The sequence below is a fragment of the Salmo salar genome, chromosome 16 (assembly GCF_965601325.2).
Source record: "Salmo salar chromosome 16, fSalSal1, whole genome shotgun sequence".
NCBI lineage: Eukaryota > Metazoa > Chordata > Actinopteri > Salmoniformes > Salmonidae > Salmo > Salmo salar.
The window spans coordinates 10,431,710-10,458,536 of record NC_138306.1 but is presented as its reverse complement, the minus strand read 5'-3'; the positions used below and the strand labels follow the sequence as shown (position 1 = coordinate 10,458,536).

Below are 26,827 nucleotides of genomic sequence, written 5' to 3'. Positions count from 1 at the left end.
GCGACTGCACTTGAAGAAATGTTCAGAGTTCTTGACTTTTTCCTGTATTGCTCTTTGCTTATTTGAACTGTTCTTGCCATAATATGGACTTGGTCTTTTACCAAAGAGGGCTATCTTCTGTCACAAACACATTAAAAGAAATCCCACAACTTAAGGCACACCTGTTAATTGAAATGCATTCCAGGTGACTACCTCATGAAGCTGGTTGAGTATGCAAAGCTGTCAAGGCAAAGGGTGGCTATTTGAAGAATCTCTTGGTTACGTTATTTCATAGTTTTCTACAATGTAGAAAATAAAAACCTTTGAGGTGTTATAAAACTTTGGAACAGTAGTGTACGTGTGGTTCTAATTGGTCTCTCAGCCCTAAATTATGTTGTACTTGTTAGGAACATTGGAATGCCTTTAAGCTAGACTCTGCAATATGACAATTTAACCTTCAATGCATGCTTACATTAGGTAAGAGCCAATGGTGCTCTTGTAAGGTTTGAATACTTCCCTGCATACATTCAGAGAAGTTGAGACGCAGAGTGCTTGTTGATTTATGAAGGAAGTTGCCCTGCTGTGTTTCATGTTGCTGAGTCTACCTTTTCAGTGTGTTCAAATACTAATAAAATGGCATTTAGGACAACTTCTCAATACCAAGGAAAACTTTAATTGAATTACAATTTACAACAAACATGATTGTAAAAGTTCAGGCAGCAAAGTACAAAAGGACATGTTTCAATATGATTACAATGTAAAAAATACATTGTCTCCAGAGGTGAAAACACCTTGAATTGTTAGTTGGAACTCAACAATATATACAGTACATTTGAGGAACAAGCAGGTAAGATGCACTCTTTTCCTGAACTCAATCTGGTGAAGTTCATACAAAGTGTTTAATTTAACCTTAATACAAAAATAGGTGTATTTATCTTCTTCCAGAGAGTCGTGACAGTAAGCGCACCATATGGAGGGGCAGTGCTATGGCTCTTTCATTAGTCTTCCCTTGATTCATCACATTCTTTCCAATACAGTTAAGAAGGTGAGGAGGAAAGATTAGTTGAGATTGAGCCTGTGTTCTGACAGGTGCTACTGGGCCTGGAGCCTTCGCCTTGTCGTCTGGTCCACCAGTTTGTGGTAGTCATTCAGCTTGTCCTGCAGTTTGTTGTATATCTGAGAGGACACAGTCATAAGAAGCATGGTGACGCGTGTTAACATTTAAACTGATGACAAAGTCAGGATTGGTTGTCAAACCGCTTTAAAAACAGCATTTTAAATGGACCTACACTTGCGTTAGTCTGGGTCTCGTTGAGCGCCTGAAGGAGCTGGTCGATGGAAGTGTATGGGAGCCACACCAATGATGCTGTAGCAGAGAGGGGCCTCTGTAACACACACACACACACACACACACCATTAACATCTAGGACAAACATTTGGCTTTAAATCTTATCAATCCCCATTACATTTTAGAGATGAAACTCAAGTTCTCAAATGGGTAAAACAACCAGTCATTGCAAGTGATTTATGCTGTAATGAGGGGTCCCCCCAAAGAAGTGAATTAAGGAACTCAGTCCAGCTTTCAATTTGCCCTTGAAAGTTGTATTAGTAGAATGCACAAGGTGCAATTGCAAAATTGGGTAGTGCATCAGTTTTCCTCATGTCAGTCATTGCATACCTAAGAGAGCTATTTATAACTTGTCTGAAATGTCCAGGGGGTTGCGGGATGTTCCCCAATGCTGGAAGGGGGCCAGAGTGAAAAAGTATGGGAACCCCCGCTGTAATGTACCTCAATGCCGAAGTACTGGTGTCCCTTCCCCAGGAGAGCGTCTACGTACTCCAACACCAGCTCAGCTGCTGCCTCCAGCAGGTCATAGTTCAGGTAGAGCCGTAACAACGCTGCAGCGTCCACGCCCTGAGCAAACAGGCTTATGTTACAATACAGGGGAGCAAATGCAAATAGAAAATATATTTACGGGCTCTAATTCTTTTCGGAAAATGTGTCTTGCATCTCAAACGGCACAGCGTCGCATTTAGTGCAATATTAGCACAAATACTGCGCTCTCTCACCTTGTAGGTGTTGACCATCCAGTCGGGCAGCGGTACACCGTGTGACAGCAGCTTGTTGATGACACAGCGATGGTGCTGAGCATTCTGTGTAGGGTGCTTCTCCAGGTAGGAGGCCAGCAGGCGCCATGCCTCATCTGTGGCACTGGGGAGGGAAAGTACAACTATTAGCATTTTTTCACTCGCACGACTTCACTTCAGCTTAATTGGTCAATTTGATATTTTTTATGATGAACTGTTTAATATTCTCAACAGCACCACAGTGGAATTACCAACCAACTTGTACTATGAAGTGGTCAAATTTAAAACAACCAACCTTGACTCTTTAGTTGTGACGATGGTAGACAGCTGATTGGCAGCCAGCCAGTTCCAGGCTTCATTCTGACTCTCCTCTCCACCATACTGTAACTTTATACACCTAAAAAAAATTAAAAAGTGTTTTTGTATAAATGAAAAAGCTAGCATCACACCACTATGAACCAACAGGAATAAAACCCCTGTATGTGCATGAGAGTTCAGACAAGGCACAACTGCTTACTTTGTCGTGATCACTACAGACTAAATACAGTGCATTGGGATAGCATTCAGACCCCTTGACTTTCTCCACATTTTCTTACGTTACAGCCTTATTCTAAAATTGATTAAATTATATGTTTCCCCCATCAATTTCCACCCAATACCCTATAATGACAAAGCAAAAACTGTTGCATTTTTGCAAATGTATTAATTAAAAAATAGCTTATTTACATACAATACAAGTCAAAAGTTGACACCTTGTCATTCCAGGGTTTTTATTTATACTACATTGCAGAAAAATAGTGTAGACAAAACTATGAAATAACAGAATCATGTAGTAACCAAAGTATTCATATATTTTATTTGATGAAAGCTTTGCACACTCTTGGCATTCTCTCAACCAGCTTCATGAGGTAGTCACCTGGAATGCATTTAATTAATTAGGTGTGCCTTGTTAATGGGTTCAGTTGTGTTGTGACAAGGTAGGGGTGGTATACATAAGATAGCCCTATTTGGTAAAAGACCAAGTCCATAGTATGACAAGAACAGCTCAAATAAGCAAAGAGAAAGAAAGAGTCCATCATTACTTTAAAGAGATGAAGGTCAGTCAATCAGGGAAATTTCAAGAACTTTGAAAGTTTAATTGCAATTGCTGCAATTGCAAAAACCATCCACCACCATGACTGGCGCACTTGAGGACCGCCACAGGAAAGGAAGACCCAGAGTTACCGCCGCTGCAGAGGATAAGTTCATTAGAGTTTACTGCACCTCCGATTGTAGCCCAAATAAATATTTCAGAATTCAAGTAAAAGACACATCCAACATCAACTGTTCAGAGGAGACTGTGTTGCTACAAAGAAACCACTACTAAAGGACACCAATAAGAAGAGACTTGCTTGGGCCAAGAAACGAGAGGACATTAGACTCTGGGAAATCTGTCCATTGGTCTGATGAGCCCAAATTAGATTTTTGGTTCTAACCACCATGTCTTTGAGATGCAGAGTAGGTGAACGGATGATCTCCACATGAGGTTCCCACCGTGAAGCATGGAGGAGGAAGTGTGATGGTGCTTTGCTGGTGACACTGATTTATTTAGAATTCAAGACACACTTAACCAGCATGGCTACCACAGCATTCTGCAGCGACACGCCATCCCATCTGGTTTGCGCTTAGTGGGACTATCATTTGTTTTTCAACAGGACAATGACCCAACAGACCTCCAGGCTGTGTAAGGGCTATTTGACCAAGAAGGAGAGTGATGAAGTGCTACATTAGATGACCTAGCCTCCACAATTGGGTTGAGGTAGGGTAATTAAGATGGTTTGGGATAAGTTTAATCGCAGAGTGAAGGAAAAGCAGCCGGCAAGTGCTCAGCATATGTGGGAATGCCAAGAGTGTGCAAAGCTGTCATCAAGGCAAAGGGTGGCTCCTTTGAAGAATTTCAAATAAAATATATTTAGATTTGTTTAACATTTTTGGTTACTACATGACTACATAGGTGTTATTTTCATAGTTGTGATGTCTTCACTATTATTCTTAAATGTAGAAAACAGTAAAAATAAAAGAAAAACCATTGAATGAGTAGGTGTCCAAACTTTTGACTGGTACTGTAAGTATTCAGACCCTTTGCTATGAGGCTCGAAATTGAGCTCAGGTGCATCCTGTTTCCATTGATCCTCCTTGAGCTGTTTCTACAACTTGGAGTTCACCTGTGGTAAATTCAATTGATTGGACATGATTTGAAAAGGCACACACCTGTCTAAATAAAGTTCCCACAGTTGACAGTGCATGTCAGAGCAAAAACCAAGCCATAAGGTTGAAGGAATTATCCATAGAGTTCCGAGACAGGATTGTGTTGAGGCACATACCTGGGGAAGGGTACCAAAAAATGTCTGCAGCTTTGAAGGTCCCCATGAACACAGTGGCCTCCATCATTCTTAAATTGAATAAGTTTGGAACCACCAAGACTCTACCTAGAGCTGGCCGCCCAGCCAAACTGAGCAATTGGGGGAGAAGGGCCTTGGTCAGGAAGGTGACCAATAACCTGGTGTTCACTGAAAGAGCTCCAGAGTGGAGATGGGAGAACCTTCCAGAAGGACAACCATCTCTGCAGCACTCCACCAATCAGACTTTTATGGTAGAGTGGCCAGGTGGAAGCCACTCCTCAGTAAAAGGCACATGACAGCCCGCTTGGAGTTTGCCAAAAGGCACCAAATGACTCTCAGAAACAAGATTCTCTGGTCTGATGAAACCACAATTGAACTCTTTGGACTGAAAGCAAAGCGTCACGTCTGGAGGAAAACTGGCACCATCCCTACGGTGAAGCATGGTGGTGGCAGCATCATGCTATGGGGATGATTTTCAGCGGCAGGGACTGGGAGACTAGTCAGGATCGAGGGAAAGATGAATGGAGCAAAGTACAGAGAGATCCTTGATGAAAACCTGCTCCAGAGCGCTCAGAACCTCAGACTGGGCCGAAGGTTCACCTTCCAACAGGACAACGACCCTAAGCACACAGGCAAGACAACACAGAAGTGGTTTCAGGACAATTCTCTGAATGTCCTTGAGAGCCTTAACTTAAACCCGATCGAACATCTCTGGAGAGGCCTGAAAATAGCTGTGCAGCGACGTTCCCCATCCAACCTGACAGAACTTGAGAGGATCTGTAGAGAAGAATAGGAGAAACTCCCCAAATACAGGTGTGCCAAGCTTGTAGCGTCATACCCAAGAAGACTCGAGGCCGTAATTGCTGCCAAATGTGCTTCAACAAAGTACTGAGTAAACGGTATGAATACTTACGTGAATGGAATGTATTTTTAATCAATTTACAAAACTTTCTAGAAACCCGTTTTTGCTTTGGCATAATAGGATATTGTGTGTAAATTGTTTTATTTCCCCTCATCAATGTAATCAAAGGCTGTGACGTAACAAAATGTGGAAAAAGTCAAGGGGTCTGAATACTTTCAGAATGCTCTGTACATGCATAACTATGGCATTTACGTAAATCATGCAATGTCAACGAGAGATATGCATATAAATTCAAGTCACTCCGTAGAGTTCAGACTGCCCTAACGAAGCTAGCAACTTACTTGAAGGCGAGCCCCTCGAAGATGGGCGTGAGGGACAGTTTGAAGGTCTGGCATAGTGAGAGGGCACAGTCAAACAGTCCTGTTTGAACCAGCAGGGACACCATCTCTACTGCAGAGGCACTGCCTGCAACACCACACACAGTACTCTATTAGATTTCTGGAAATAGATCGGGGGAGTTGTGAAGAGATGAGTTGCCCTACAGGAATAAATGATCACTTAAAAGAAGAGCCAAAGGCTACAGTTAATTGACTATAGCTTACTGACTGACATTTCACCTTGACATGGTTCCCTTCATACATTTGAAGGAATTTTGTGTTAGTGTTGTACCTGCGATGGCAGCGGACGGCGGGTGGTGCTGAGCCAAGTTGAGGCGGCTACGAGCCAGGGCGTACTCCTTCTGAAGGTCCTTCAGCTCCAGGATGTCTATCTGACCACTCACTGCAGACACACGGATCAATCTACTTCAGAACCGTCATCACTTCACTGTCATACACATTTCACAACCCAACAAATAGTAGCACAGACGCAAAACAGCTACGGCTGTCGTATCTCGTCCCACCTGGACCAGTAGCAAACTCTCCATCGTAGTTCCTCTTCGGTGACGCGCCAGGCCTCTCATACACCGCTCCAGAGGACGGCTGTACGATCCATGCGTAATCAGGTCTGATGAGTCGTAGACAGTTGAGGGAGGCCAGGTAACAGTTAACCTGTTTCTGGAGACCTAGCTGGGTCCTCACCTCCCTGCCCAGACGCATGCCGTACTCAAACATCACTGTACCCGCTAGAAGAGAGAACACGGTTATATAAAACGCACCATACAGAGAGAGGGACAAACACAAACTGGACGGCGATTAAAAATACCATCACCCTTTTCAAACAGCTACAAGCATTAAGTCCCAGGCTCCTCTTACCTTTCCTGTAGTTGTGTCTGTTGATGTGGAAGGCGTAGAGCAGCTCGTAGTAGTTGTGAGACATCAGGTCCACTGCTCTGGCTCTGGACTCAATGATGCTGACCACCTGCAGCCAGAGGAGGACACAGGGGAGGGTCAAATACTGATCTAATACAATTATCTAGTGTGTCCATAATGGGCTCTAACCAAATGTAAAGAGAAAGTGTGTGTGTGTGTGTGTGTACCTCGTCGTGCAGGTTGACGTAGGAGAACTGGACCAGGTCCTGAAGTTGAGAGCGTTCACAAAGAACCACTACCAGCTGACGCAGACAGTCCAACTGCCTGCTGGAGTCAGGGTTCTGTGTGAGGGCTTCGTAGGCTTGGCTGTTGTGTCCCAGGTCCAGGTGGTGCTTGAAGATGCGGGTCCACAGGGCAGCCTGACTCCTGGGGTCGTTGACAGCCTCCGTTATGGCCAGAGTGGCTAGATGGATGACCAGCTCTGGTAGACCAACATCCTCCAGTAACCGCAACACCTAACACACACACACACAATTAAACCTGCACACATATCCACATTGTGTTTCAAAGAAGGCTTTCCAATCCATAGTATTGTTGTCACGATACCAGAATTTTGACTTCGATACCGAGGCAAAAGAAATAAGCCATATCAGCTTTGAAATCAGCATATTATGCATTATGGTTTGCATATTACCACAAACAAAGTACTATGGGTAGTGAATAGATTTTCACTTTAGCTGCAAACTAGCAAGGAAAGTTAGGCCTACAAAAGCTGGAAGCTTCCGGTATCTTCTTGAATTGTAAAGTGTTCTAGCTTGTATGGACATTGTTAATTACTGTTCACAAAACAATTTCTAAATTTCTACATGCCGTTTTGTATTATTATTAGTAGTGTGTTAAGTTCTGTGCAGCATGAGCAGAGAGCTCACATGATGCAGCCCAGACTCCCAGTGCAGGCTAAGTGGAGATCTAACATGATGCAGCCCAGACTCCCAGTGCAGGCTAAGTGGAGATCTAACATGATGCAGCCCTGACTCCCAGTGCAGGCTAAGTGGAGATCTAACATGATGCAGCCCAGACTCCCAGTGCAGGCTAAGTGGAGATCTAACATGATGCAGCCCAGACTCCCAGTGCAGGCTAAGTGGAGATCTAACATGATGCAGCCCAGACTCCCAGTGCAGGCTAAGTGGAGATCTAACATGATGCAGCCCAGACTCCCAGAGCAGGCTAAGTGGAGATCTAACATGATGCAGCCCAGACTCCCAGTGCAGGCTAAGTGGAGATCTAACATGATGCAGCCCAGACTCCCAGTGCAGGCTAAGTGGAGATCTAACATGATGCAGCCCAGACTCCCAGTGCAGGCTAAGTGGAGATCTAACATGATGCAGCCCAGACTCCCAGTGCAGGCTAAGTGGAGATCTAACATGATGCAGCCCAGACTCCCAGTGCAGGCTAAGTGGAGATCTAACATGATGCAGCCCAGACTCCCAGTGCAGGCTAAGTGGAGATCTAACATGATGCAGCCCAGACTCCCAGTGCAGGCTAAGTGGAGATCTAACATGATGCAGCCCAGACTCCCAGTGCAGGCTAAGTGGAGATCTAACATGATGCAGCCCAGACTCCCAGTGCAGGCTAAGTGGAGATCTAACATGATGCAGCCCAGACTCCCAGTACAGGCTAAGTGGAGATCTAACATGATGCAGCCCAGACTCCCAGTGCAGGCTAAGTCGAGATCTAACATGATGCAGCCCTGACTCCCAGTGCAGGCTAAGTGGAGATCTAACATGATGCAGCCCAGACTCCCAGTGCAGGCTAAGTGGAGATCTAACATGATGCAGCCCAGACTCCCAGTGCAGGCTAAGTGGAGATCTAACATGATGCAGCCCTGACTCCCAGTGCAGGCTAAGTGGAGATCTAACATGATGCAGCCCAGACTCCCAGTGCAGGCTAAGTGGAGATCTAACATGATGCAGCCCAGACTCCCAGTGCAGGCTAAGTGGGGCAGGCACAATGCGCTCGCGCTATAAGGGGGAAAATCACTGATACAGACTTGATCCATGACACATTTAACAGAAGTACCAAAAGTACTAGTACCAAACGTTTTGTTTTTATGTTCCAGTATCGAAAAAGTACCAAAGTCTCAGTATACCGTGCAACACTAATCCATAGTAACCTTGTTGTAGTACTGTAGTCTTGAGGCGGCTGTGACCTCCTCCTCCTCAGCTCCTGTCAATCTCAGCAGAAACTCCTCCTTCTCCACCTCTGTCGCTGCCTCCTGAAAACACTGCAGTGCCTGGTGAAACAAGATGACAGGACAGGGGGTAAAAAAAAATGTTTTAAACACGGCTACAAACATGATTGCGATTAGAACACAACAGGCACTGATGCTACAGGTCGAAAAGCAGAGGATGCAGTTACAGCCACTGCCCGTGGAACTACAGAAACAAAGTTATTTCAGAATGGTATGCGCAAATGCACTGAAAGGAAAAAACACAGAAATACACACCTTCTGTCCCTCTCCGTTGGCCAGGTAACACTGGCCCAGCATGAAGCGGCAGGAGCCCACGTTCACCTGACACCAGGGCCCAATGAGACGCACATACTCCTGGAGAGAGAGAGAGAGAGAGCGTGAGAATGGATTCTATTTCAAATGCATTTGTATGATTTTCATTCAAATCTGCTTTGAGATTCAATCAATACATACATCTTTATTGTTCCAATTGGGAAATTGGTTATGCAGTGGGGAGAAAAAAAACGACAACCTAACATAACTACACTGAACAAAAATATAACCGCAACATGTAAACTGTTGGTCCCATGTTTCATGAGCTGAAATAAAAAATCCCAGACATTTTTCATACGCACAAGCTTATTTCTCTCAAATTTTGTGCAAAAAAGTTTATATCCCTGTTAGTGAGCATTTCTCCTTTGCCAAGATAATCCATCAGCCTAACAGGTGTGGCATATCAAGAAGCTGATTAAACAGCATGGTCATTACACCTTCTGTTGGGGACAATAAAAGGCCAACTAAAATGTGCAGTTTTGTCACAACAATGCCACAGATGTCTCAAGTTGAGGGAGAGTGCAGTTGGCATTCTGATTGCAGGAATGTGCACCAGAGCTGTTGCCAGATAATTTAATGGTCATTTCTCTACCACAAGCTGCCTCCAACATCGTTTAGAGAATTTGGCAGTACGTCCAACCGGCCTCACAACCACGTGTAACCACGCCAGCCCAGGACCTCCACATCCGGCTTCTTCATCTGTGGGATCGTCGGAGATCAGTCACCCGGACAGCTGATGAAAAGGTGGGTTTGCACAACCGAAGAATTTCTGCACAAACTTTCAGAAAGCGTCTAAAGGAAGTTCATCTGCGTGCTTGTCGTCCTCAACAGGGTCACGACCGGATTGCAGTTCGGCGTCGTAAATGACTTCAGTGGGCAAATGCTCACCAGCGTGACAGTGGCCATCGAAGAAGTGTGCTCTTCCCGGATGAATCCCAGTTTCAAATGTACCGGGCAGACAGCGTGCATGGCGTTGTGTGGGGAAATTGAAAATGTCACTCTTCTTCCATGGTCTGTATACTCACTTGTTTGGGATGGTGGATCAACGTGTACAAGAGCATGTTCCAGTACCTGCCAATATCCAGAAACTTCGCACAGCCATTGAAGTGGATTGGGACAACATTAAACAGGCCACAATTAACAGCCTGATCAACTACGCGAAGAGACGTGTCGTACTGCATGGTCACAACAGCCGCTCATCTTTATCCCCAGTGAAATCCATAGATTAGGGCCTAGTTCATTTAATTGACTAATGTCTTTAGATGAACTGTAAAATCTTTGAAATTGTTGTAGCGTTTATATTTTTGTTCAGTATATTATGTGAGAGGGTCGTTGAGTCTGTGGGAAGTTTTTCACCTGCAGTTGTGTGTACTGGCAGTTGCCCATCAGACATTCAGGGAACTGGAAGCCTGGATTGTTAGGCCAACTAGAGAGAGTGTGTTAAGGGACAACTTCTTCATAATATACAGTACACCTCATCGCAACTCTCAGAGGTTAATAATCAAAACTTGCCTAAAGCATATCAATCTTAGCCTAGCGTACGCTAATGCCTGTGAAATAGAAGAAACACCTAGCATAAAGCAGTCCAACTCCAGTCTAGCTGCGTTTGAGGATTAGAATAGCTTTGCCTGAAGCATATATCGACGCTAGAGCTAGCCTAGCGGTGCGAGGATACAGTTGCTGAGCCAGCAGGGTGACCACGCTGGAGACCATTTGGGGCCAGTGGAGTAGGGCCGTGCTCTGCTGCTGGGAGTAGATCTGGGTGATGATGGCCTTCCGCGCTACGCTCTGGTAGAACAGCTCCACAACTGTCTGAGGGCTCAACACTAAAGGGGGGGGGTGGAAAGGATTTAGTGCGTGTTTGAGATCGACTACGTTGCAGTCAGACTTTTAATAACTACTCATTATGTGATCAAGATGAGTGATTTTGTGCCTCGCTGTGATCCCCTCAAACACACCTGATCTGTTGCTGGCCAGGGCTGGAGAATCAGACAGCTCTAAGACTGACAGGTGCTGCAGGTTGGCATCTCTGGAGAAGAAAAATCAAGTAACATTTTATTTTCTCTGAGGAACCCTCATACGCTGCCGGTAGTATCTGTATAGCATGGGTGGGTGTGTGTGTACGTACATGATGTCGAGGGGCACGGCAGTGGCCAGGCTCTGGCTGATTTGTTTGAGGAGATAGTAGGAGGAGAGCAGGTGAGAGGAGCGGGGGATCAGGTCCTGTTGTAGCTGGAGCAGCTGATCCCCTCCAGCCAGGAACACCTGGAAAACACACACGTTTTAAGTCAAAGGAGAAGCTTGAGATGTGAATGGCTGAAAGTGGGTATGGTATGAGTCCAAACGTCAAGAAATACTGTAACACGTGTTTACATGCTGGAGTATGTACGATTGGGCACAGTGTGTGTGTGTGTGTGTGTGTGTGTGTGTGTGTGTACGTACATTGTCTCCGAGGCGTAGGTAGAGCTGCTGCAGTATGAGTAGGTCCCTACAGAACAGGACTCTGGTCATGGCCATCTGGCAGACAGCCTGACAGATAACAGCCACCGCCACACTGCTGCCATACAGTTGGGACAGACTGATACGCACCGACAGGCCTGCTGTGACACACACAAGTGAGACACGCACGTAAAAAACAAAACGTGCACACACCAGTTTACCCTTGAACCAGTCCGATTATTTTCATTTAGAAGTCTAACCGCAGTTTGAACACAGACTAAGCTCAAACAGGATTCAGCTTAGGTTGACTCAAATAACAATAGAATCAAAACTTAAGGGTCGATAAAACAGACATCGCATAGCATTATCTAGGGCTAATCTGTGTTGAGATATTAGCGTTGGTAGGTCTAATATTATCTAGGAGTTTACCTGTGGTGAGAGGTCCCTCTCCTCCTGGCTCGGAGTCCGTCTCCAGGTCCATCTCTCTGATCAGCGCAGCCATGGCCGACACCGGGTTACGGATGTCCTGCAGCTTGTTCTGAATGTCCTCGATCACGTTCTCACTACGATGGGAATGAAAGATGCGTAACGGTCAGTCACACAACACAGCAATGCCTAAATGTGTAGGACCCATAGGAGGTCACGGTTTGTTGGTTGAAATTCAATTCATGAGAAATGAAGATCGAAAAAATGGCCAATGAGAATTTGTCAATTCATTGACTTTCAGATTTACCTCCATAGACAGTACATAGGCATTTCGAAAAAAGGTAAACTGTTGACGTGTGTTTTGTACTGACTTGTCATTGGCCAGTAGGTTCTCCAGCACCATCTCTGCAGCCCTCTCAGGTGACTGTAAATGTTCCAGGGCCTTCTCCATCTCATAGGCCATGTCCCCCGGCACCGCGTCACTCACCAGCCTCAGACACTGCACCAGCTGCAGCACGTCACGACTAACTTCTGGGTCTGGCCATAGGGAAACGTGGTAAAGGGGGAAACCGAGGTCAGTGGGGAGCACAGAAGAGCCAAGACATAACTAAACAGAAAGGGAAAGGATGAGTATAGGGAGGTGTTACGGAACAAAAATGTCTACCTTACAACAACAAAACCAACTTGGTACTTTGAGCCAAAATGGCTACTTTAAATACAGTTGACAAAAATAAACCCAGTGAATAAAGTGGGTAAAGAGCCCTCTGGATCTAAAATGGCTACTAGGTCTATACATAAAATAACCAGTATACAGAGGCATGAGAGAACCAGTCAGTCCCAACGCGATACTGCATAATATGCAAGGGCTTGCAAATTTGACCAATCACTGCACACTAGAGGTCGACCGATTATGATTTTTCAACGCCGATGCCGATTATTGGAGGACAAAAAAAAAAGCAGATACCGATTCAAATCGGCCGATATAAAATAATAAATATTTATAATAACAAAATAAAACAATATATATAATAAATATAATAATGACAATTACAACAATACTGAATGAACACTTATTTTAACTTAATATAATACATCAATAAAATCAATTTAGCGTCAAATAAATAATGAAACATGTTCAATTTGGTTAAAATAATGCAAAAACAGTTTTGGAGAAGAAAGTAAAAGTGCAATATGTGCCATGTAAAAAAGCTAACTTCTAAGTTCCTTGCTCAGAACATGAGAACATATGAAAACTGGTGGTTCCTTTTAACATGAGTCTTCAATATTCCCAGTTAAGAAGTTTTAGGACTATTTCTCTCTATACCATTTGTATTTCCTTTACCTTTGACTTTTGGATGTTCTTATAGGCACTATAGTATTGTCACCCTAATCTCGGGAGTTGATAGGCTTGAAGTCATAAACAGTGCATAAACAGCTGCTGGCAAACGCAGGAAAGGGCTGTTTGAATGAATGCTTACGAGCCTGCTGCTGCCTACCATCGCTCAGTCAGACTGCTCTATCAAATCATAGACTTAATTGTAATATAATAAACACATAAATATGAGCCTTAGGTCATTAATATGGTCAAATCCGGAAACTATTCTTTCAGTGAAATACAGAACCGTTCCGTATTTTATCTAACGGGTGGCATCCCTAAGTCTAAATATTGCTGTTACATTGCACAACCTTCAATGTTATGTCATAATTATGTACAATTCCGTCAAATTAATTACAGTCTTTGTTAGGAAGAAATGGTCTTCACACAGTTCGCAACGAGCCAGGCGGCCCAAACTGCTGCATATACCCTGACTCTGCTTGCACTGAACGCAAGAGGAGTGACACAATTTCCCTAATTATTATTGCCTGCTAACATGAATTTCTTTTAACTAAATATGCAGGTTTAGAAAATATATACTTGTGTATTGATTTTCAGAAAGGCATTGATATTAATGACTCTCTGAGGTCATTAAAGATCCCATGTCACTTATTGTAAGAGTAGGGGTGTTAACCTGTTGGGTCTAGGGGGCAGCATTTGCACGTCTGGATAAAAAAAATGTACCCGATTTAATCTGGTTACTAATCCTACCCAGTAACTAGAATATGCATATACTTATTATATATGGATAGAAAACACTCTAAAGTTTCCAAAACTGTTTGAATGGTGTCTGTGAGTATAACAGAACTCATTTGGCAGGCAAAACCCTGAGACATTTTCTGACAGGAAGTGGATACCTGATGTGTTGTATTGACTTTAAACCTATCCCATTGAAAAACACAGGGGTTTAGGAATATTTTGGCACTTCCTATTGCTTCCACTAGATGTCACCAGCCTTTACAAAGTGTTTTGAGTCTTCTGGAGGGAGATCTGACCGAACAAGAGCCATGGAACGGTGATGTCCCATTAGACACCTGGCGCGCTACTTCATGTTGGGTACCCTCGTTCCAATACGTTATAAAAGGCTATGCATTCGTCCACCTTGAATATTATTCATGTTCTGGTTAAAAAAGGCCCTAATGATTTATGCTATACAACGTTTGACATGTTTGAACGAACGGAAATATATTTTTTCCCCTCGTTCATGACGAGAAGTCCGGCTGGCTTACATCATGTGCTAACGAGACGGAGATTTTTGGACATAAATGATGAGCTTTTTTGAACAAAACTACATTCGTTATGGACCTGTGATACCTGGAAGTGACATCTGATGAAGAGAATCAAAGGTAATGGATTATTTACATAGTATTTTCGATTTTAGATCTCCCCAACATGACGTCTAGTCTGTATCGCAACGCGTATTTTTCTGGGCACAGTGCTCAGATTATTGCAAAGTGTGATTTCCCAGTAAGGTTATTTTTAAATCTGGCAAGTTGATTGCGTTCAAAAGATGTAAATCTATAATTCTTTAAATGACAATATAATATTTTACCAATGTTTTCTAATTTTAATTATTTAATTTGTGACGCTGACTTGACTGCCGGTTATTGGAGGGAAACGATTTCCTCAACATCAATGCCATAGTAAAACGCTGTTTTTGTATATAAATATGAACTTGATAGAACTAAAAATGCATGCATTGTCTAACATAATGTCCTAGGAGTGTCATCTGATGGAGATTGTAAAAGGTTAGTGTATCATTTTAGCTGGTTTTATGGTTTTGGTGACCCTGTCTTTGACTTGACAAAACATTACACACAACTCTTGTAAATGTACTGTCCTAACATACTCTAAATTTATGCTTTCGCCGTAAAACCTTTTTGAAATCGTAAAACGTGGTTAGATTAAGGAGATGTTTATCTTTCAAATGGTGTAACATAGTTGTATTTTTGAAAAATTTGAATTTTGACATTTATTTGGATTCAAATTTGCCGCTCTTGAAATGCACCTGCTGTTGATGGAGTGCACCACAGGTGGCACGCTAGCGTCCCACCTAGCCCCAAGAGGTTAACCCCGGTGTCCTGGTTAAATTCCCAATCTGGCCTTCAAACCATCATGGTCACCTAATAATCGCCAGCTTACAATTGGCTCATTCATCCCCCTCCTCTCCCCTGTAACTATTCCCCCAGGTTGTTGCTGCAAATGAGAACGTGTTCTCAGTCAACTTACCTGGTAAAATAACAGATAAATAAATAGGTACATTGGTGCAACGACAGTGCTTTTTTCGCAAATGCGCTTGTTAAATCATCACTCGTTTGGCAAAGTAGGCTGTGAGTCGATGATAAATTAACAGGCACCGCATTGATTATATGCAACGCAGGACAAGCTATTTAAACTAGTAATATCAACCATGTGTAGTTAACTAGTGATTATGTTAAGATTCATTTATTTTTATAAGTTTAATACTAGCTAGCAACGTACCCTGGCTCCTTGCTGCACTCACGTAACAGGTGGTCAGCCTGCCATGCAGTCTCCTCGTGGAGTGCAATGTAATCGGCCATATATAGGCATCCAAAAATGCAGATTACCGATTGTTTGGAAAACTTGAAATTGGCCCTAATTAAATCGGCCATGCCGATTAAATCGGTCGCACTCTACTGCACATAACATTCTAATCACAATAATATCACAGAAAACTGACCCATCACCACAGTACAAAAAGAGAGCTCGCAATTTCAACCAATCGCCGCACATTTTCCGCATAATATTGTTCAATCAAGCCCCGTGTCAAACTTTTCCCCCTCGGTCAGCACAATTTTTGCGACAAATTGGACAAAACCAATGCATATCGCCATGCGAAATGTCAGAATTGCCGCAGCCAAATCAAGCATTTCGCCCGCAAATATCACAAACAAATCCCGTGAAATTCTGGAGGGACTGACCAGTAGCGGACAGCAAAAGGGTTTGGAGAAGGGTCTTTACCTTCAGTGACAGGCGTCTCCTCCTCTGAGAACAGGTACTCATCAAAGGACAGGTACAGGTGGTCCACAGCAAAGCAGGGCAGCAGGAACGACACAAAGCCCTTGAATAAACACAGTCATTCACTGATTGACAAAAATCCGGGAAAGAAATCCAGAAATATTTTTAATAGAAACTGGGTCCCCTTAGTCCCTTTTGGGATAGATGGTCCTGAAGAAACTACGCAGAAAACATAAAACAAACAGACACGTATAAGAGAGTTGTGTGTATGTGTGCGTTTAAGACATGGAGCTGTACGTGTGCGTGCCTCTCCTTCCGTACCTTCTTGAGCAAACAGACCATGTGTGTGTGTGGGTTGAGCAGTAGGCCGAGCGGAGTGGCCAGAGCCTCCTGGTACTGCAGACAGCAGGCATAGAATTTAGACCAGAACTCCACTTGCAGCTGCCTGTACTCCTCCTGGCTAAACTCAAACTCTGTCACACTGCTCTGCAGCTACATCAGGGGAGAGAGGGGAATACATATTGAAAAACCAGCAGAAACCAGGCGATATTAAAAAAATAAAAATGTTTAAGTCTGTTGAAGGGAGGAAAAGGGGAGAGCGAGAGCGAATAAGCAAAGAGCTGGTCTAGCTTACCTCGTTCTCCACAGCCACCGTCACTTCTTTCTTGAGGGTCTCCCAGGGGAGGTCAGCGATTCGCTCTGTGCCTCTCCTGTAAATCTGTAAGGCTTTGACTATAGCAGAGGCAGTGAATCTCAGGGGGGAGAATAGCATGTCCAGGTAGGTCTCCTGTCATAACACAAAGACAAATTAGCTTGATTATAAAGTGTAGCGTTATTCTTGTGGGGAGGCCCAATAGTGACAATATGGAAAAAGAGGATACTTGTTTTGGGAGAGTTGATCAATTGTAGGGACGTGGATCTCCCCCTTCAAGATGATTCAAATCTAGTAGCATGGGCTCCGATGAGATACGCTTTAGTTTGAAACGATTCGGTTTGTTTAGAGGATCGAATCAATGCAATTCAGTTCGCTGCGAAACGATGCATAAACACATTCATTTTCCCTTCTGAATTAAAATCTGTTGCTGATGGAGCTCCTGAGCTGGGCCTCTCTGAACTAACTTCTCTCCTTGTGTGTTTGTGTAAATTATGTCCATGGTGTACGTAAAGGGAAAAGGGGATAACCTAGTCAGATGTACAACAATGCATTCAACTGAAATGTGTCTTCTGCATTTAACCCTAGGAATCAGAAAGGTGCGGGGGGTGGGCTGCTATAGTCGACATCCACGTCTTCGGCGCCCGGGGAACAGTGGGTTAACTGCCTTGCTCAGGGGGCTCCCGCGTCGGCCATGCAGTGCGGCTCACGAAAGTGATTAGAGCCGTTACGACATCATCAACTTTCCCCTGTACATCTAAAAATGGACATATCGACTGTTTAAACATGGACTCCACGTCCGTTTGCGATATTACAACAAAGGAGTTATTGGGCATCATTGCACACGCGATAGAAGAGCGCGATAGATACTGTAATGATTTCTTTTTTACCATGTTGAGCAACGCTCCTCAACTCTGCAACAAAAACAATAACGGTGGTGTGGCGGCCAGTGCCGCCGTTTTCTCCTAAAGCAAAACCACCAAAACTACTACTGACGGTGAACCCGAACAATCAAAAATAAAATCCTAAGTAAGCACAGATCAGCAGTTATAACTTCACGAGAGTTGTCTCCAGTAGCTTACTTTTATTCCGGTAAAACAAGATCAATGACCGTCAACGCAGTTACATGCTTAGATCCACACTGAAGGACAGGGCGCCCCAGTTGTGAAAGGAATCTTCGGAAGGTAGAAAGAAAGTAATATGAGATTTTTTTTTTTTATTCAACCGGCAATTGGTAACGTCTTAAAATGGATTTTCTGACCAATGCATGCTACATTTGAATCCGTTTGGGGTCCCGCAGATAGATGATCTCATCTTAAACATTTGAACCAGGGACCGATGCGTATTGGTGAATCGTTACACCCCATATCAATTGCAATGATGTATGGATAGAGGGCAAAGTCATACTTAAAAAAAAAAAAATTTTATAGAAAATTCTGATTAATCAGTTCAAATCACAATTGAAATCAGCGGTGAATGATGTGGTGTTGTCTTACCCTGGGGTCCTGGTCTGCTCCGATGTGGACCTCCTCCTCAGGGGCAGGCTGCACAAAAACCTGGTTCCACTGACCTGCCGTGGAACTAAGACATATCATAAAGGAGGTTAGATAGAAAAAAAATCAAATTAAATGACCACACTCCAAATAATATTATTTTGGATATATTGATATACACTTTATTAGGTACACCCATCTAGTACCCAGTCAGACCCCCCCTTTGCCTCCAGAACTACCTGAAATCTTTGGGGCATATTACAAGTTGTCAGAAGCGTTCCACAGGGATGTTGGTCCATGCTGACGCAATGGCATCACGCAGTTGCTGCAGATAGGACGGCAGTACATTCATGCTGCGAACAGTCCGTTCCATCTCATCCTGAAGATGCTCTATTGGGTTGAGGTCTGGGGACTGACCAGGCCACTCAAGTAAACTGAACTCACTGTCATGTTCCAGGCAATGTTTTTCCACTCCTCTGTTGTCCAGCATTGGTGATCGCGTGCCCATTGCAGCTGCTGCTGCTTCTTGTTTTTAGCTGATAGGAGTGTAAATCCGCCGTGGTCGTCTGCTGCAATAACCCATCTGTGGCAAGGATCGACGAGTTGTGTGTTCCGAGATGCCCTTCTACACACTGTTGTACTGCTCCGTCATTTGTCTGTTTGTGACCCGCCTGTTAGCTTGCATGATTCTTGCCATTCTCCTTCGACCTCTCATCAACGAGCTGTTTTTGCCCACAGGACTGCCGCTGACTGGACGTTTTTTTTGTTTGTCACACCATTCTCAGTCAACCCTAAACACGGTTGTGCGTGAAAAGCCCATGAGTGGGCGGACGTTTCTGAGATGCTGGATCTGGCGCGCCAGGCACTGACGATCATACCGCACCCAAAGTCTCTTAGGTCACTCGCTTCGCTTGGCGAATGCTGCGATGCCAGCCTGCCTGCATTATATAAACAAGCCACGTAACTCCCTGTCTGTAGGTGCGACCCGGGATGGCAGGTAGCCTAGTGGTAAGAGCATTGGGCTAGTAGCCAAAAGGTTGCTAGATCGAATCCCCGAGCTAACAAGGTAAAAACCTGTCGTTCTGCCCCTGAACAAGGCAGTTAACCCACTGTTCCTAGGCCGTCATTGTAAATAATTTGTTCTTAACTGACTTGCCTAGTTAAATAAAGGTAAAATAAAAATATATTTTCGTGAACGGGGTGGTGTAGCTAGAAAACTGGCCATTGAGTGTATAAGCATAAGAGTCCATTACACTATCCAAAGGATAATCTAAGTGTAATACTCACTGTTCAAAGTTGATGTATTTCACCACGGTCTGGTTGGTATCGTCCAGCCACAGTCCCCAGATGTCCGTGGAGGTCAGAGCAAAGTCCACCAGTGTCTCCTGAACAAATTAATACAGGAGATCAGTCAGCAGTCAAAACAGTCCATTACTGATGAGATTTTCCTTTAAAATATTATCCTACCTACACACACACATTACAGCCGCATCAGCTAACAAAAATCTCTGTCACACTAACAGAGTCAACCCGCCTCTCTCCACGTACCTGTGTGGCGAAAAGCGAGGAGATGTGGTCCAGGCTGTAGCGGTTGTTGTCCGTTGCCACTAGCTGCAGAACAGTGAACTGTCCCCTGGAAGGTACGGCCAGGTATACGGCCAGACACAGCCCCGTAGAGGGGGAGAAGGCTAGCCGCAGCCGATGGCCCTGCCCTGGGGAACCCTTCACACCGCGGCACGCTGGCATGTACTCCAACATGTCAGTCTCCATCAGACACACCTGGTCCTGTAGGAGGGAGGGAGGGAGGAGGGACATCATGTTAGCAAAAACTTTTTTTTTTAGGTATCAATGAGGCCTACTTTTACATTCAAATGAAAAATTAAGCTTAACATCCTTCCTCTAAAGGACATTTTTTGGCAAAACACACAGGTATGCTTCTGAACTGCTGCTAATGCAGACTGACCACAGTATTTCTACGGGACTGACCCTAAAGGACCACATGCGTAGTTTATGGTCCTGACACAGAGCGAAGATGAAGGTGTCGTCCTCCAGTTCCCTTACTGCCAGACTCAGGGCCAAGTCCCCAGGACTCTGCTCACCTCTGGATGGGACACAGGAGCACAGGGAGGGTCACACACACACACACACACAAACAATAGAACCAGTGTTGCTTTACACAATGGGGCTATGGCACAGACTCAGACTCAACCTATTCAAGGACAACAACATGATTTCTAACCTGATTGCAGTTGGCATCCAGCCAGCGAGTCTCTGCATTACAGAGCTCCTCTTCAGCTCCAGAACGGTCATGCTACCCTGTGTGTCATGTGGGGGCAGTGTGATGACCAGGATGCCCCCAGCAGGTGAAGCCAGGGCATAGTGGGCCTCTCCCTGGTGGCTGAGCCAGGCTGCTGAGGCGGTGGGGCCTGCTGTCTGGCCTACGGGGCTGGGGATCACCGCGCTGTGGGCTGGGTCTTGAAGACTCAGCTTCCCCACGTCTGTGAAGATAGACTGCATCTGGAGCTCTGTCACCAGTTCCTGTAGAAGAGAGGTGAGGAAGGAGAAAGCATATTTGTATACAAATCTCATTTTATTTGTCACATGCTTCGTGAACAGGTGTCGACTCACTGGGAAATGCTTACTGACAGGCCCTTTCCACCAATGCAGAGAGAAAAATAGAAAGAGCATAACACGAGGAATAAATACACAATGAGTAATGACAACTTAGCTATATACACGGAACACCAGTACCGAATCAATGTGCAGGGGTACGAGATCATTGAGATAGATATGTACATACATATAGGTAGGGGTAAAGTGACTAGGCAACAGGATAGATATAATAAGCAGTAGCAACAGTGTATGTGATGAGTCAAGAATTAGTGCAAAGGGGATCAATGCAGATATGGGTAGCTATTTGGTTAACTATTTAGCTGTTCAGTGTCCTGTTGGTTCCACACTTGGTGCATTGGTACCGCTTGCCGTGCTTGGCAACTTGGGTTGCTGGAGTCTATTTTTAGGGCCTTCCTCTGAGACCGCCTGGTATAGAGGTCCAGGATGGCAGAGAGCTCAGCCCCAGTGATGTACTCTGTAGCGCCTTGCGGTCTGATGCCAAGCAGTTGCCATACCAGGCGGTGACGCAACCTGTCAGGATAGCTGTAGAACTTAGAGTATCCAAGGGCCCATGTCAAACCTTTTCAGCCTCCTGAGGGTGAAGAGGCGTTGTCGTGCCTTCTTTACGACTGTGTTGTTGTGTGTGGACCATGTAAATTCCTTAGTGATGTGGACACAGAGGAACTTGAAGCTCTTGACCCACTCCACCCCAGCCCAGTCGATGTGGATGGGGGGCGTGCTTGGCCCTCCATTTCCTGTAGTCCACGATCAGCTCCTTTGTCTTGCTGATGTTGAGGGAAAGGTTGTTGTCCTGGACTGGCACCACGCTACCAGGTCACTAACCTCCTCCCTATAAGCCGTCTCAATGTCCCTGAGGGGCCCCCGTGTAGAGGCACAGCGTGGCGGATGTGTTGTTGTTGCCTACACTCACCACCTGGGGGCGGTCTGTCAGGAAGTCCAAGATCCAGTTGCAGAGGGAGGTTCTCTGTCCCAGGGTCCTGAGCTTAGAGAGCACTATGGTGTTGAACGCTGAGCTGTAGTCAATGAACAACATTCTCACATAGGTGTTCCTCTTATCCAGGTGGGAGAGGGCAGTGTGGAGTGCAAGAGAGATTGCATCATCTGTGGACCTGTTGGGGCGGTATGTGAATTGGAGTGGGTACAGGGCGTCTGGGATGATGTGTTGATGTGAGCCATGACCAGCCTTCCAAACCATTTTATGGCTACAGATGTGGGTGCAATGGGGCGGTAGTCATTTACAGGTTACCTTGTCGTTCTTGCGTACAGGGACTACCGAGGTCTGCTTGAAACCAGTTACACAGGATACCGAAACTTCTGTACTTTGATACTAGAACATGAAAAACAGTTTGGTAGTCAAATTTGTTAGTTTCGGTACTTCTGTCAAATGTGTCTCACGGATCAAGTCTATCAGCGCAGCCAATGCCCCACTTATAGCACACCGTGCCTGCTCCACTTAGCCTGCACTCGGAGTCTGGGCTGCATCATGTTACCTCCCTTCATGCTGCACAGAAGTTAACACACTTGAATAATGGGACACAGCACGTAGACATTTTGAAACTGTTCTCAAAACAATGTCCATACAGGCTAAAACACTTTACAATACAACAAGATACCGGTAGCTTCCAGCTTTGCAGTCGAACTTTGCTTGCTAGCTTACAGCTGAAGCCAACATCAATTCCCTACCCCTAGTACCTTGTTTGGGATAATATGCCAACCATAACACAAAACATGCTGATTGCCACCAAAACTTTATTCATTCACTTAAATATCAGTCTCTCTCTCTCACCTCTCCCAAAGATGATCTATTGCCTCAGCGAACTGACTGAATAGGGCTCTGACGGGCTGCCCCCGTCTTGCCTCGTGATTGACGTTATTACTGGTTAAAGAAACAGCGTGCACTTTTATAAAATAAAGCTACTTCTATGCAAATGTTGTTGCTCAGTACAATGAAATAAATCCCAAATGGAAGGGTTACAGATTTTCATGGGGCTACAGATGTCAGGCAAAACAAGCTCAGTAACTCAATGCATGCACACGCACATGCACTCACCTGTATTGTGAATAGGCCAAGGCTACATCTTGATTTAGCCGTTTTATCAAGAGATTTACCACTCAAATTACCATTATGTTATGTAGTTTGGTAAAACTAAGTCAAATGTATTGTATGATTGTACAATGAATGCATACATGGCTGTCTGAAAATGTTTTACATAAAATTATAATGTAATGATATTGAACTCAAAAGATTCCCAAATGATTGAACAGCGCAGTAGCCGAGTTTATCCGTCTGGACCAAGTGCAATTCTGTGACTTTGGCTAATATGCCTTTTTTTGTTCCCATGGTATCGTTTTGGTATTGAGTAAAGTGATTGTACTAAGTATTGTGACACTAAACCTGGTATTGAAGTAAAAATGCTGGTATTGTGACAACCCTACACATTTTATTTTAGGAATTACAGACAGGGTCAAGTTGAAAATGTCAGGGACGACACTTGGCAGATGATCAGCGCGCGATCTGAGTTCATGTCAGGGTACTCAGTCTGGCCCCGAAGCCTTGTGAATGTTAATATGTTTTAAGGTCTTACTCACATCAGTTACGGAGAGCGCGATCACAGTTGTCTGGAACAGTTGGTGCTCTCATGCATGGTTCAGTGTTGCTTGCCTCAAAGCAATCATAGAAGGCATTTAGCATGTCTGGTAGGCTGGCGTCACTGGGCAGCACATGGCTGGGTTTTCCTTTGTAATCTATGAGAGATTGATTGCCCTGCCACAGCCAATGAGCGTCAGAGCCAGCATAGTAGGATTTGATCTTAGTCTTGTATTAACGCTTTCCTGTTTAATGGCTCGCCGGAGGTCGTAGCGGGATTTTTTCGAAGCATCTGGATTAATGCCCCTATCCTTGATAGAGGCAGCTCTAGCCATTAGCTCAGTGCGGATGTTGCCTGTAATCCATGGCTTCTGGTTGGGATATGTACGTACTGTCATTGTGGGAACGACGTCGTCAATGAACTTATTAATGAAGCCGGTGACCGATGTGGTAAACTCCTCAATGTTATTATATGAGTCCCTGAACATATTCCATTCTGTGCTAACAAAACAGTCCTGTAGCTTAGCATCCGCTTCATCGGACAACTTCTGTATTGAGCACATCACCGGTACTTGACTTATTAGTTTTTGCTTGTAAGCAGGAGGATAGAGTTATGATCAGATTTTCCATAAGGCGAGGGAGACCCTTATATGCATTTCTGTGTGTGGAGTAAAGGTGATCAAGAGTTGTCACCTCTAGTTGCACAGGTGACATGCTGGTAAAGATTTGGTCAAACGGATTTCAGTTTCCCCACATTAAAATCACAGGCCACGAGAAGCGGCGCCTCTGGATGTGCATTTTCTTGTTTGCTTACAATGTAGTGGTTTGAGGGAGTGCCTAAGATTGTGCTGCGCTGTCAACCAAAATGTTTCTCAAATTATTTTCCCAACTCCACCCCTGCTTCGGACATACTTTTCATGCATTTTGGTTTAGAAACGTTCTAAATAAAAAAAAGAGGGACTTACGCTGCGGTACATGCGTGTGGGGTGTGGCAGCACCAGCCGGTGCACGGTCTGATTGGTGACAATGAGGATGATGACATTGTTGAGAGTCTCCTGGATGTGTACACCTCCAGGCAGCAGGGGGCAGTGTGTGATCTTGAGTTTAACAGCATTGTTCAGTAGGTTGGTGTCCAGAGACTGCTCCACCAGCTGAACTGTGTCCCCAGAGGTGGACCTGGAGAGAGGACATAGATGAGACAGCATGCCAATTCCAATGAAGGCCTCTGGAAGCTGTGTGTGTTTTACACGTCAAATTAAATCGACATTGACACATGGCTAGCCTGGGTCAGTGCCATCTGCATCGTGTGGCTTCTCAGTCTGGAAACTGTGTGATAGAACCCATGTCACGTACAGTGGTCCTCCAAGACTAGTCTAGGACAGAGTCTGGCAAGAGAACACAGTCTGGCTATAGATTTAAATCAACGCTGGTATGTTGTCAAAGATCAAAAAACAGAACAAGTATATGATAAGAACATTCAGACAGACAAAAAAAAAAACACCAACACAAAGTGCCTTAAGGAGTTGGGCTACCGTGAGCCGCAAGAACAGCTTCAATGCGCCCTGGCAAAGATTTTACAAATGTCTGGAATTCGACACCATTATTCCATAATTTTGCCGTTTTGTTATTGGTGGTGGAAAACGATGGCTCAGGCACCGCTCCAGAATCTCCAATAAGTGTTCAATTGGGTTGAGATCTGGAGACACATGCATCCTTTAAGCACACTTTACTGCTTTGAGACCCCTCTTTCAAAGTCAGAGATCTCTTCTTCTAGCCATGGCAGCCAAAAAAAAAGCTATTTTTATACATGACGGGATGTTAACTGCTTAATTAACCCAGGAACCACACCTGTGTGGAAACTTTCAATATACTTTGGATCCCTAATTTACTCAAGTGTTAACTTTAATTTTGGCAGTTACCTACATACCACAACTCACCAGTGTATGCATCTGTTGCTAGTGATGGACAGGAGTTTTCCACTCTCCTCATAATGAAAGCCTCCTGCGCTGTCTGGGTATTTTACACCGCCAGGAAGAGCATTCAGACCTGTTGAGAAACCATACATGTCATCTGGTCAGTTCCAATAGAGTGTTGCATAGTGGCTTTGCTTGTTGACACTCTCAAACTGTGTTGGTCTGACACGGACAGGTGGTTAAACAACTTGCTAGGTTTGTTGGGACTGTGCCGGAGTCCAGACTGACCAACAACTTTCTGTGTCCAATACCTACGGTTGCTAACGTTAGCGATCAATGAATGATATATCAAAAAAGCAGAAATCATTACATATCCTATACGAATACATGTCAATATAAAACCAATAGTTTAACATTGCCTTTCAGAATCTGGAAGCCATCGCTACAGTATGCTATAAAACGAGCAGACCGTGGTCAAAAGCGGTTAGCTAACTAACGGTAGCTAACAACCTGCTTATGTTATGCGCGAGGATACTGATCATTGAAAATAATTTCGGCGTACAGTGTAGATAAGCGAGGTATCTAGCTATAAATTGGGGTTGTGGTGCTCGGGAGCAACACAATAAACCTGCAGAGGACACAGTTACCTTGCTTGCTAGCTTATTAGCGCACACCACACGCCCGCTCCATGGATGTCAGTAGCTAACGTTAGCTAACTAACCAACACATTGAGTTAGCGCGTAAGCGGCCCTAATGGTGAGTCACTCACGACCTCACTACAGCGTTAGTCACAAAAACCTTTCATATCAGTAAATAGAAAGCAGAACAATATTTTAATATTCACAAAGTTTTACCGGGGTTTACAGTTATCTCCCGGAATCTTGGTAGGGTTTCCCTCTCAAATCCACATATCTCTATAAAACTCCTTTCCAAGACCGCCGCCATCTTCACCGCATTGACTTGTGGGATTGAATGACCGCCTTCTGGCCTTTCAAAAATTTAAAGCTGTAGCCACAGATAGAACAGTGAGTGGGTTAGTTAAAAACATCTTTGCTGTAGCTCTCGAAAGACAAGTGAACCTCTCTTGCTTCTCTCTCATCATCAAACATCGCTCTCATGTTGTCTCTGTCATAATAAAACATCATAGCCACGTTGAAGTCGAAAGTTTACATACAACTTAGCCAAATACATTTAAACTCAGTTTTT

At 44.4% G+C, this 26,827-nt stretch overlaps 1 protein-coding gene across 1 annotated transcript; it reads right to left on the bottom strand.

Annotated features, from left to right (window-relative positions):
• Positions 1-629: 629 nt before the first annotated feature.
• Positions 630-26,620, bottom strand: LOC106573125 (nuclear pore complex protein Nup160). The gene is made up of 30 exons (XM_014147844.3): positions 26,476-26,620; positions 25,646-25,754; positions 24,674-24,884; positions 20,727-21,025; positions 20,474-20,588; positions 20,036-20,272; positions 19,775-19,872; positions 18,491-18,575; positions 16,977-17,129; positions 16,664-16,834; positions 16,346-16,445; positions 12,360-12,525; positions 11,992-12,125; positions 11,566-11,723; positions 11,252-11,388; positions 11,082-11,152; positions 10,799-10,949; positions 10,480-10,549; positions 9,067-9,165; positions 8,734-8,853; positions 6,788-7,075; positions 6,564-6,669; positions 6,212-6,433; positions 5,980-6,090; positions 5,652-5,775; positions 2,363-2,464; positions 2,050-2,191; positions 1,769-1,894; positions 1,269-1,364; positions 630-1,155 (listed from the first exon to the last, which is right to left on the bottom strand). The coding sequence occupies exons 1-30, from the start codon at positions 26,564-26,566 to the stop codon at positions 1,072-1,074; spliced, it is 4,176 nt and encodes a 1,391-aa protein (XP_014003319.1). The 5' UTR covers positions 26,567-26,620; the 3' UTR covers positions 630-1,071.
• Between the last annotated feature and the right edge of the window lie 207 nt (positions 26,621-26,827).